This window comes from Diospyros lotus, chromosome 13 (assembly GCF_014633365.1).
Source record: "Diospyros lotus cultivar Yz01 chromosome 13, ASM1463336v1, whole genome shotgun sequence".
Taxonomy (NCBI): domain Eukaryota; kingdom Viridiplantae; phylum Streptophyta; class Magnoliopsida; order Ericales; family Ebenaceae; genus Diospyros; species Diospyros lotus.
In genome coordinates, this window is record NC_068350.1 from 2845130 (window position 1) to 2858299 (window position 13170).

Sequence of the window (13170 nt, forward strand, 5' to 3'; positions counted from 1 at the left end):
GCAATGTTCACTACCATGCCATAATGATCTCATATAAGTTATGAGGATGCACATGACATGGATTTACAGTGATACCAACATTTAGCTAAAGAAAAGAACTGTTATTCCTACTCAATCAAAGCATCTAGAAAACCAAATTTGCAAAAATGAATAAATTTAACAGCTAATGCACACTAACATCATAAATAGCAGAGAATCAAAATTCATACACAATTTGCCCTCACTAATGACTAGCAAGGTTCAACCATTCTAGATCAGGCACAGTCTGGGCTTTATCTACTGCACGCCTATTGTTACAATCTTATCACAGCTTACTGAAAAGCAATCTCTGAAGCTAGAGAATATCATCATAAGCAACAATTTCTCTACCCTTGGAAGGCACATCTAAGCCTGCAACACTACTGTTATTTCTGGGGTTCACAATGGCTGACCCCAGCTTGTTACCCCTTCCGTGCCTGCTCAGAGGCACCTCAGCTCTAACAAGCTTTGACGACGAGGCCGACAAAGATGAATAGTTGGAACCATCCTTATGCAAAACCCCTTCTCTCCACTGTGGCACAGGATCAGTCGCCCACGTTACCGATAACTGCAACCACCGAAACCCTAAATTCAACGCCCAAAATTGAAAATTCACATCTACAAAAACATGTTCTGTACACTATACAGAAACCCTAATATTGCAATTCACATCTACAAGTACATGCTTTTGCCACTATACGCCACAGAGGGAGAGAGAGAGAGAGAGAGAGAGAGAGTACTGGTTTGGAATGGAGAGTGATGCCGAAGGAGGGGTCAAGGGAGGCGGCGACCGCGGCCATGGCGGAGTCTTTGGAGCGGAAGGTGATGTAGGCGACGCCGGTGTGGCGGATGGAGGTGCGGGAGATGCAACCGTAGATCTGGAAGCGGGACCTGATGTCGAGCAGGGAGGAATCTGGAGGGAGGCCGGTGACGACGACCGTGGCCGGGGATTTGGAGGAGGAGGTCGGAGGCAGGTCGGCGTGGGGCGGCGAAGGAGGGGGAGGACGACGCCTTTTCGTGAGACGGTAAGGGCCGGGGCGCGAGAAGTCGCGTCTGTCCCGCTTGCGGCTCATTGTCTCTGGTCGGCGGAGACCGCGAAAATTACGAGGAAAAATGATCCGTTTTCAGTACCCACTTCTGAGAGAGGTCCGAGAGTTTATTATACGTGGCAATTCCGTATTTTGTTATGTATTTCATTATAGGTTGCTATTAAATTCGTATTTTTTCTCTCCCATTTGTGAAATAAGGAAAAAATTAATGGAATATTTAAGTGTGATATATTAATTAATATAAGTGATATGAAAGTAAATTCACGTTTAAGATAGTTCCAAGAGAAAGAAAGACAGAGTTGCATGAGATCTTTCCAACAAAATAATCTTTTAAGAGACTCTTTTAGGGTATTTTGAAGATTTTTTTAAATTTTAGTTATATAGCCTTCAAATGACTTTTTAGATTATGAATCTTACGAGTAATTTTCGAACCATCCCTTGTGGACTAAACTTTACTGAGCATGTCGGCCCAATCTCCTGAAGTCTAATGGGCCTTGTAATATTCTAATATTTTGAGAATAATAATAATTAATTTTGTATTTAAAATATTTTTAATATCAATTAGAGATTATAATTGAAAAAAAAAAATTAATGGGTTTAGAGTTAGTGAACTAAGTTGGTAAAATAAAGACTAAGTAAATATGCTTAGAGTTAGTGGGCTAAATTAGAAAAATAAAGACTAAGTAAATGAGTTTAGAGTTAGTGGGCTAAGTTGAAAAAAATAAAAGGCTAAGTAAATGGGCTAATTAGTAGGTTAAGAAAATAAGTTTAAAATTAATGAATTAAATAAAAAAATAATCTATTTAAAAGAAGATTTAGTAAAAAATAATTAAGGTGACAAAATAATTAAAGATAGTAGGTGAAATAATTGAGAAATATTAGAGACAAAGTAAGGTGTGGACAAATAATTAAAGATTATGAGTGAGATTTAGTGGAAAATAATTAAAAAATATGACAAAATAATTAAAGATTATGGGTGAAATAATTGAGAAATGTGAGAGACAAATTAAGGTGTGGACAAATAATCAAAGATAATAAGTGAAATAATTAAGAAATGTTGGAGACAAAGTAGGGTGTGGACAAATAATTAAAGATTATGAGTGAGATTTAATGGAAAATAATTAAGAAAGATGACAAAATAATTAAAGATGATGAGTGAAATAATTGAGAAATGTGGGAGACAAATTAAGGTATGGACAAATAATCAAAGATAATGAGTGAAATAATTAAGAAATGTTGGAGACAAAGTAGGGTGTAGACAAATAATTAAAGATAATGAGTGAGATTTAGTGAAAAATAATTAAAAATGATGAGTGAAATAATTGAGAAATGTGGGAGACAAAGTAAGGTGTGGACAAATAATAAAAAATAATGGGTAAAATAATTGAGAAACGTGTGAGACAAATTAAGGTGTGGATAAATAATTAAGGATTTTTAGTGAGATTTAGTAAAAAATAATTAAGAAAAGTGACAAAATAATTAAAGATAGTGGGTCACTACAATTATGTTAAGCTTAATTAAATCTCCTATAAATAAAGGAAACTTGAAAGGTTTAAGGACTTAAATTAGAAGGAGAAAGGTTAAAAGAAATATTTGAGAGTGAGAAAGATTTGAAAAAGAGGAAGAAAAAAAAAATAGAGAGAGAGAGAGAGAGAAAAATACCAAAAAATTTTTAGAAAAATCCTATAGGCTAGGTTTAGTAGTTTGTGTGAAAATTTGTAGTATAAGACGTTGGATGCGCAAATCGAGACTTCGTCGCAATATAAAAGAATACTGAATCGCTCCGTGGGAAGGTGGGTTATCTTCAAAAATTTCTTGAAAAATTTCAAAAATATGAGAATGATATTTTAGAATTTTTTATGACAAAATTGGAAGAGAAATGCATGATTGATATTTATTATGAATTTTTTAGGCAATAGATGCTTGAAAATCAAAGAGAAAATAAGAAATAAATAGAATATGGATTCTGAAAATTCTGAGGAAATTTATGAGGCTTAGGAATATTGTTTTAGGAATTATTGTGAAGATAAATTGAGAAAATTTTATGAGAAGCTATTTATTTCATAATCTGAAGGAAATAATAGAAGAAAATGGGAGAAATTAGGAAAATTAGAGAAAATTATAAATCTGATTTTCTTAAGTAATTATGATGCTTAGAATACGTCAAGGTTCATAATTGCGTATGATTGGAAGTCCGATGCAAATTTTGAGACAAAATTATATTAGTGGCAAAATTATATTTTTGCAAGGTAAGTGATACTATTCAACTGGATTTAATTTATGAAAATGGCTTGTAAGTGGTTCTACCAAAACCTGATTTTATGTAAATATTTTCATCATGTTATCATGAACATATCATATGGATTGCATTTATATGTATTGATGACAAAATATGCATATGAGCATGATGAGATTCACGATCATACGTTGTATGGGTTTGGGATTAGGTATTGGCTCCGTTACTTTGCCAATGGTGCACCCATACACCTCGGTCTGGCGGGGAGACTGAAAAAATAGCGGGTAATCTTAAGGTGCAGTTGACCCAAACATAAGAATTATGATGTTATGTGCATTGCATACATACATGAGCAATAAATGTTTTGTATCTTTACTTAGATGATTCATTATCTAACCTGGCTTTGCCCCTAGAATATTCAAACGTTTCAGATGAAGATAATAGCAGAAACGAGAATGAATGAGGTATGTAATGGCACTTAGCAAAGTGCATGATGAGTTGTATGATCAGTTGAATGTATATTATGTTGCTTATGTATTTAAGTTCTGCTATTTCGAATTCTGAACATTTTGAGAAATGATGATGTAAAACCCTATTTAGGGTTAATGTTAGTTGAAAACTTATGTTATGTATTAAGTCATGTTGAGAAATTTATGTTCATGTGATGTAAGAACTGATTTATGATTAATGTTATGATGTTAGGTTCGATTCTGGATTCCGCATTTAATGTTTATGATGATTCTCCTTGGAGATAAATGAATGAAAATTTTAGAATGTATAAGAGTAATGATATGATTTAGTCTTAGTTTTAGTAGTATGAAAAAAAAAATTTATCTCAGAATTGTCTTAAGTTATAACGCGCTCGAGAAACGGGGCGTTATAAGCCTAAGGTCGAGAACACCTCAGTAAGATTGCAAATCGTTGAAACTCGAACTTTGACAACGAGAGTAAATGAACTCCCAGCAAGACCTTTAGCCTGCTAGTCAATTCAATCAGCTCGAAGGACAAAAAGACCACGTAATAATCGGAGGTAGGGCACACCTGCCTTATCTAGAGCAAACCACATCCCAGATAATATGGAATCTATTCCCAATTTTGTGGAGCTGATAAGGATAAATTATCTATATGATATTATTCTTCTATATTTAGAAGTCATTAAAATTATAAACACCTCTCTCTATAAATAGGGGTTAAAACACCATTATAGGTGAATGATCAATTACATGCTATTACTTTGCAAAAGTTTTCAAAGAACAGTCATGGAATAGGTTTCTTCTGGCCGAACCACGTAAAAATTTTCATGTGTATTATTTGTAACGCCCCGTATTCCCAGCGCATTATAACTCAGGACAATTCTGAAATAATTTTTTTTTCTTTTTTTATACTACTAAAACTAAGACTAAATCATATCATTACTCTTATCCATCCCAAAATTTTCATTCATTTATCTCTAAAGAGAATTATCATAAATATTAAATGCGGAAGTTAGAATCGAACCTAATATCATAACATTAATCATAAATTAGTTCTTATATCACGGAAACATAAATTTCTCAACATGACTTAATACATAACATAAGTTCTCAACTAATATTAACCCTAAATAGGGTTCTACATCATCATTCCTCAAAACGTTCAGAATTCGAAGTAGCAGAACTTAAATACATGAGCTACATAACATACATTAAACTGATCATACAACTCATCATGCACTTTACTAAGTGCCATTTCATGCCTCATTCATCCTCGTTTCTGCTACAATCTCCATCTGGAACGTTTGAATATTCTAGGGGCAAAACCCAAATTAGATGATGAATCATCTAAATAAGGGAAACAAAACATTTAATACTCATGTATGTATGTAATGCACATAGTATCATAACTCTCATGTTTGGGTCGATCGTACCTTAAGATTACCTATCATTTTTCCAGTCTCCTTGCCAGATCGGGGTGTATGGGTGCACCCTTGACAAAGTAACGGAGCTAATACCTAATCCTAAACCCATGCAATGTATAATCGTGAATCTCATCATGCTCATATGCATATTTCATAGATCAAAACATGTAAATGCAATCTACATGACATACTCATAACAAGGCATGGCATCATGATAAGATCATAACACTTAGTCCAATTGGGAAGTACCACTTATCTTGCAAAAAGACAATTTTGCCCTTAACATAATTTTGCCTCAAAATTCGTGTCAGACTTACAATCGTATTCAATTATGAACCTTGTCGTACCCTGGGTATCATAATTATTTAAGAAAATTAGATTTCTAATTTTCTTAATTTCTCTCATTTTCTCCTATTATTTCCTCAAGATTATGAAATAAATATTTCCTTATAAATTTTTCTCAATTTATCTTCTCAATAATTCCTAAAGCAATATTCTTAAACCCCAGAAATTTCCTCATAATTTTCAGAATCCATGTTCTATTTATTTCTCATTTTCTCTTTGATTTTCAAGCATCTATTACCTCAAAAAATCCATAATAAATACCAATTCATGCATTTCTCTTCCAATTTCATCATAAAAAATTCTAAAATATCATTCCATATTTCTGAAATTTTTGAAATTTTTTTTGAAGATAACTCACATTCCTGCGGAGCGATTCGGTATTCTTCAATACTGTGATGAAATCTCGATTTGCGTATCCAACAACGCATTCTACCACAAATTTTCACACAAACTACTAAACCCAGCCTATAGGATTTTTCTAGGAATTTTTTGATATTTTTCTCTCTCTATTTTTTTTTTTCTTTCTCTTTTTCAAATCTCTCTCTCTCAAATTTTTTTTTCTTACAACCTTTCTCTTTCTAATCTAAGTTCTCAAACCTTTTAAGTTTTCTCTATTTATAGAAAGTTGATTTAAGGTTAGCATAATTGTAGTAACTCACTATTTTTAATTATTTTGTCACATTTCTTAATTATTTTTCACTAAATCTCACTCATAATCTTTAATTATTTATTCATACCCTACTTTGTTTCCCACATTTCTCAATTATTTCACACATTATCTTTGATTATTTTTCCACACCTTATTCTGTCTCCCACATTTCTCAATTATTTCACTCATCATCTTTATTTATTTTGTCATATTTTTTAATTATTTTCCACTAAATCTCATTTATAATTTTTAATTATTTGTTCACACCCTACTTTGTCCCCCACATTTCTTAATTATTTCACTCATTATCTTCGATTATTTGTTTACACCCTACTTTGTCTCCCACATTTCTCAATTATTTCACCCATCATCTTTAATTATTTTGTCATCTTTTTTAATTATTTTTCACTAAATCTCACTCATAATCTTTAATTATTTGTCAACACCCTACTTTGTCTCCCACATTTCTTAATTATTTCATCCATTATTTTTTATTATTTATCTACACCTTATTTTGTCTCCCACATTTTCAATTATTTCACCCATTATCTTTAATTATTTTGTCACATTTCTTAATTATTTTCCACTAAATCTTACTCATAATTTTTAATTATTTCTCCACACCCTACTTTGTCTCCCATATTTCTCAATTATTTCACCCATTATTTTTAATTATTTTGTTACCTTAATTATTTTTTCACTAAATCTTTTTTTAAATAGATTATTATTTAGTTCATTAATTTTAAGCCTACTTTCTTAGCCTAGTAACTCTAAGCCCATTTACTTAGTCTAACCCATTAACTCTAAACCCATTTATTTAGCCTTTATTTTTTTCAACTTAGCCCACTAACTTTAAACACATTAGTTTTTTCCAATTATAATCTCTAATGAATGCCAAAAATATTTTAAATACAAAAAATTAATTATTATTATTCTCAAAATACTAAGATATTACATTATTTGCTATTTGTTTCTTCCTTTCGTATTTGTGTTTATTTAATTAGTGCAGGTTGACAGATCACGATCGACCAATTCTGAATGTCAACAATGAGCTACTAAGAATGAGTCAGCTTAATTACATTCAAAATTTTCGTTTGGAAAATCGAAACATACAATCTCGAAAAATATAATATTTTTTCATCCATCGTCATTTAACCTCTATAAATAAAAAATGATCTATTTGATTGAAATATACAATAATTTATACACAAACTACTTAAATATTTATATATTTTTTGGGTGAGACAAGTTTAAGTATGGGAGGAATCGTGAGAGAGATATCTTGAGTTCTTGATCGTCTTTTATTTTACAGGTCTCTAGAAGATTAAAGACTAAAAATGAATACTTTATTATTATATTTAGATAATAACAAAATATATTAATATAAAAATATTATATCAACTACCATTCTTAAATGTTTAATTAAATTTTTAATAATAATTTAGACAATATTGTGATAAGTTGTCAAGAGTTATACTATAGGACCAGAAAACCTTATCGAGAGACTTACAAAATAAGGTCAAAAAGACTAAACTACTCTCGCCCCAAATACAAATTTACAAGGAATACTATTGCCCAGTCTTTGCCTCACTCCCATGGTCGCGTGATCGCGGATCGACGTGTCTCGTCTCGTTGACCGTCACTCGTGTGAGGTAATGGAAGAAGAGAGAGAGGAGAGAGGAGAAAGGCAAAAATTGGGTGAGGGCATTTGAGTCTTTTTAATCCACTTTAGTAACTACTTTTATAAATTCGTGGGACAATATAGAATAGTCCACGGAAGAAAGAAGAAAGAACAAAGGGCGAGCCGCGAGGGGGCCACCTCGGTAAATCCTCCCCAATGCGGCTACCGGCTGGGCTGCTAAACAACTCTCCATTCATTTTCCCTGCTAAAGTAGCCGCCTTTCCCATTCTTCCTCTTCGTCTTCGTCTTCCTCTTCGTCACTTCACTCTCTCAACAGATTCTGCTCAAGATCTTGATACCATTTTATCCAATAATTGCATCTCTCTAGTCTCTCCCATATGGCTTCCTCTCTCTCTCGTCCACCTCCTGTACTCTCATTCCCTCGCGTTAAGCCCATCCCTTCGAAACTCTCGCCTAATCCCCCAATTGGTCCTTCTCTCAAAGTTCCCCGCTTCACGTCGAAGCCCCCATCATCATCTCTTGCGTTCCAATCCATTCCACCGCTCGTTTCCGCTGCAGCTCGAGCTTCTTCAACTGGGTCTGTCGTCTCGATCGAAGAAATTGACGCTTTGCCGTCTTTTCAGCAACGGCCGGTCAAATTCGCCTCGTGGGTTTTCTTCTGGGCGTCGTTGTCTCTTGCGTGGTTCGCTGCTTCTGGGGATGCCAATGCCGCCGCCGACTCCATTAGAGCCTCGAGCTTCGGCCTCAAGATTGCCCGAAAGTTACGGAGCTCCGGCTGGCCTGACGAGGCAGTTGTGCTGGCCCTTGCCACACTTCCCATAATTGAACTTCGTGGGGCTATTCCTGTCGGTTACTGGTTGCAGCTCAAGCCTGCTCTCTTGACCCTCTTGTCTGTTTTGGGGTTAGTCTCATTTTCTCTCATGGTTCTAGCTTTATTCCCTTTTGCATATAGGCCATTGTCCAAATCCCATTTAACTACTAGTTCCTGTTTTACTGAATTTGAGAAATGATTCGTCCAAATTTTGGTTTAAATTTTTATCATCAGTTGGCTTTTACTTAGACTTGGTGGGAGACACATTGGGTATCGTTTTAGTTATAAGGGCATTATGGAAGATAAAGCCATTGATAGAAATAACTAGGATGCTAGAATTCATGTAGCCCACAGAAAAGTGGGATAAAGGCTTTATATGATGTTGTAGTTGTCTTTTCCTTGTTCCTCTTACCCAATTGATAATAATGTGCGTGCTTGTATTTACAATGAACTTTCTTCAGTAATAATGTTGCCTTTTCCATCCTCTAAACCTGCTGAATCAAGAGTTTCAGATACGATTTCATAGCTGCTGCTAATTTGTTATGGCCATCTGTTTGATAATTGAGAAGCCATAGATTGACTTTTTGGTACACTGCTGGTTTCATGACCTGGAGCATAACTAATTTTGGAGCCGCAACTGTAGGAACATGATTCCTGTGCCCTTTATAATACTCTATTTGAAGAAATTTGCAACCTTCCTTGCTGGGAGTAGCCAGCCTGCCTCTCGTTGGGTTGATTTGTTACTCAAGAAGGCCAAAGAAAAAGCCGGTCCAGTGGAAGAGTTTCAATGGCTTGGTCTTATGCTGTTTGTTGCTGTGCCATTCCCTGGAACGGGGGCATGGACAGGAGCCATCATTGCTTCTATTCTTGATATGCCTTTCTGGTCTGCTTTCACGGCAAATTTCTGTGGCGTAGTGTTGGCTGGGCTTCTGGTAAACTTGCTGGTGAACCTGGGGCTAAAGTATGCCATTGTAACTGGTATAATTCTGTTCACTATTTCCACTTTCATGTGGAGCATCCTTCGAAATGTTAAAAATTCTCTTAGCTCATCAAACTGATATGGTATTCAGAATAACTCATTCATAAATATTTTGGCCGCATTGAACCAATGATGTGCTAAATTCATAATCCTTTGTTGAGCAACAGGTACTGTTTTAAGGTCTTTCGTTCTTGTGATGAATGTGGGAGGATAGTTTTTAATGCTTTAGATAGAATCAGTCTTTGAAGTATAAGATGCAAAAGTATGAAATGATTCTTTTTGAAATGACAAGAAGTATTTTGTGAAGGGAAAAAAACAGAAATGATAAGATATCATGGTTCTGTAACTGTCATTAGAGCACATCATTGTCTACCATCTTTTGTATTATTGTTGTTGTTTCTTTTCCTGTTTTGTTTTGTTTTGTTTTGACACTGAATGTCCTTTGTTGTTGTGTCTTTTTGAAGTTTAGTGTTGGCAAATTCTGCAAACAAAACATGTTAGTTTTGATCTTTTAATTCATATCATGTGTAAGATTTTCAAGTGGTTAAGGCCATGGTCTGAGTTTTGAAGTATCTGGTGCAATTACATCAAATTCACTGCTTAATTAAAAAAAAAAAAATCAAAAAGTTCAAGTTGACATAACTCTAGTAATTTGGTTATAAAATTTTCACCATGTATTTGATTGAGTTGATTCTTTCACCATGGGAAAGAAGAGTTAAAAGAACTACCACTTTGTATATAATGCAAAATTGTTATTCCTGCATTTCCAGGTTGGGGGTGGGTCAAAATGGATTTACAAGTGTGTCGATGGACATTTCATGGGCTCTTATGGGCTCAATGTTTTGAGTTTTTTATGTGAATTCTAGTCGACTTTCAAGCCTTATGCTTGTTTTGTTTGCAGATGTGATGCTACTGATACATTATTTGAAATTAGGCAGTTTTGATAGGAATTTGGGATTATTTGGTCTCCTATTGAGTTTGGACTTCAACTATAAATACAAGGCAAATGGATGCCTCCACATAGATTGGAATCCTAGAGATATCTTGTAGAAGATATTATTTAGAACTTTAGAATTCGAGCCTCCCAAGTCCCAACTGTTTCTCTTTAACCTAACTCTAGGGTTTGATTGGTGGTCCTTGTTTAGTTCTTGATGGAGTTTAAAGGAATTGCAGGTTTAACACTTAGGGAATTGTTCCATGGCATTTGGTATGAGAATTTGGAGATTGGTTGGTACCAAAAAAAAGTACCCTTGCAATTTTGCATTTGTGTTAATATTGGATTGCTTGGCTTTGACAAGATCCTGTGATGTTTGTCTGTTTCATATGAAAGTTATTTGCAATTTTCTTCATTACATTTGGTAATTTTTATGATGGTTTGATTGTGTAATTTCGTACTTTATTTATCAAACAGATTCGAAAAATTAGTATCCCTGAAAGGATTTTTATTTTCAATTAATACCAGAGCAGGCTCACTCTCTTGAGCGTTCTTTTGTAAGTGGAATAACATGAGTCCTGGGATGATGTGCTAAACTCCAGGCCAGGACAGTGCTTAGCAGAGTCGTGCATTTCCCAAGTGGAGTACAACAGAAATCTTAAAGGGTGTCGGTGGTAAGTTAGGAATTATGATTGGCCTTGGCCGTCAATACATGAAGACAGGCACAGTTAGAAGGAAGAGATCCAGACTGCCACTAGGGAGAGAGCAAAAATGGAGGTAGAGAGCTAGGTGCTTATGTTATCGTTGCCTAAGATGACCTGAGGACCCCTGTTTATAGTGTTAGTCTCAAGCCTTCCAGTGGACATGGGTGATTAAGTATGACCTGAAACTCAACTAGTGGGACGCAATGAGCAATGGCACTTATCTCAGGGTTGTGGGATCGTGGAAGTAAAGCAGAGGACTTATGTTCTAGTTGAACTCTCCCTCATATGATGACAGGTCAAGGCCTCGATCTTTTCGATGAGAAACAATACCTCGACGAAACCCAGGAGCCTTGCCGACAAATGGAGATCCTGGCCTTACCTCTACCAAAATTATTGAAGTTGGAGATGAGTGATCAGCTCTTGGAGAACTCACTTCTCTGTGTGGATAGCCAACAGAGCACTACTGCGGTGAGTTCCATCAGAGCTGAGCTGATGATGTGCCAGAAGTATCATGATAAATAGATACAGCCAAGGCACCACACTGTTTCATGGTGCATGAAACATAGCAACTCTACGAGCTAAGGAACAACATCCTGGAGAGGTTAAAACAAGATTTTGGAAGATTTTAAGACTACTGGATGGATCAAAGGCTTTCCTAGAAAGATCTAACATCTCCTAAACAGTTCTAGATTTGTAAATATCTAGAAAGTTACTTGTAAATATCTTAGATAACATTCTAGTTGGTAGATCACAGCTCTTGACTACATTAGATAGAGGCGGGCCATGGAGGGGGTGGAGTGACTATGAAGAGGTGTAGCCTCTTAGTATGTATACGTCTAGTTAGATATGTCAATAGGCAGTGCCGGGCCGACATGCCCCCTTTTATTTGGGCAGCCTGTGCCAAGCAGGCTATGTCTTTATACGGTCCAGTAAAAGACTGTGTCATGCAATGCTCACAGTGGATGGGGCTAGCTTAGTTCGACCCATGGACACGACCCATATGGGTTTGTGCTGTTCTAGCCTATCAAGCTAGGCCAACCCAGTAGGCTTAGGTGGGCTGACTATGATTTTTTTATTATTTTCTTTCGAAATAAAATGCTATATTAAATAATATTTTTTATTATTTCAAAATTTTGATAGATGAGGAGTTATAATTTACAATTATATATTTTGAAATATATATATATATTGACCTATGATTAGAGATGACAATTGTAATCGAAACTATGGAGAATTGAACTAAAATCAAATCGGTCAACATGGTTAAAAACTGTTTGATTGAGTAATGGTTTGGTTTGGAGAAAAATCGAACACTGTTTCAATGGATATGATTTGGTTATAATTTTCACTAAATCCAAATCAAAACTCGAACCGAAACCAAATCAAATGTATGGGTTACTAAACCAAATCAAACCAAATATACATATATATAATAGATATTTATTTATTTAATATATTATATATACACATAATATATATATTGACTAATGTATTTTTTATAAGTATTTTAACTAATTTATTATAAATATATAAAATATTTAACATTTATAAAGTAATTAACAAATAAAAATAAAATCTAATCTTAAATTATTTTATTTTTATCAGTCAAATAATTATATCCAAGAAATTTGAAGTTAATTTGTAACTTTATGCAAGAAGAAGTTAACTTTATTAGAGTTTGTCTTTGTTTGTTGTGGAGTTATCAAAAAATTTTATGAATGCTATTTATAAGAGTTTGTCTTTATTTGTTAGTATGGATCAAATTTAAAAAATTATGGTTAGAATCGAAATCAAATGGGTTGGTTATAGTTTTGAATTTTTAAAACTAATGGATAATAGGTTGGTTTTGGTTTTAATAATTTAAATTTAATTTAATTATAATTTTAACAAAGATCAAAATCAAATT

The 13170-nt window shown here is 34.3% G+C and overlaps 2 protein-coding genes across 2 annotated transcripts; one reads left to right on the forward strand and one right to left on the reverse strand.

Moving 5' to 3' along the window:
• Positions 1–151: 151 nt before the first annotated feature.
• Positions 152–1154, reverse strand: LOC127788744 (uncharacterized protein At1g27050). The gene is made up of 2 exons (XM_052317343.1): positions 759–1154; positions 152–586 (listed from the first exon to the last, which is right to left on the reverse strand). The coding sequence occupies exons 1-2, from the start codon at positions 1089–1091 to the stop codon at positions 335–337; spliced, it is 585 nt and encodes a 194-aa protein (XP_052173303.1). The 5' UTR covers positions 1092–1154; the 3' UTR covers positions 152–334.
• Positions 1155–7986: 6832 nt separating this feature from the next.
• Positions 7987–9809, forward strand: LOC127788763 (uncharacterized). The gene is made up of 2 exons (XM_052317366.1): positions 7987–8737; positions 9291–9809. Exons 1-2 carry the CDS (start codon positions 8214–8216, stop codon positions 9703–9705), a joined length of 939 nt encoding a protein of 312 aa, XP_052173326.1. The 5' UTR covers positions 7987–8213; the 3' UTR covers positions 9706–9809.
• Positions 9810–13170: the final 3361 nt, after the last annotated feature.

Excerpts from the sequence above, each read along its gene's own strand:
- LOC127788763 (XM_052317366.1), top strand. The coding sequence starts at position 8,214 with ATGGCTTCCTCTCTCTCTCGTCCACCTCCTGTACTCTCATTCCCTCGC. Across the intron at positions 8,738-9,290 it reads ACCCTCTTGTCTGTTTTGGG|GAACATGATTCCTGTGCCCT; the intron begins GTTAGTCTCATT and ends CCGCAACTGTAG.
- LOC127788744 (XM_052317343.1), bottom strand. The coding sequence starts at position 1,091 with ATGAGCCGCAAGCGGGACAGACGCGACTTCTCGCGCCCCGGCCCTTAC. Across the intron at positions 587-758 it reads TCACTCTCCATTCCAAACCA|TTATCGGTAACGTGGGCGAC; the intron begins GTACTCTCTCTC and ends CGGTGGTTGCAG.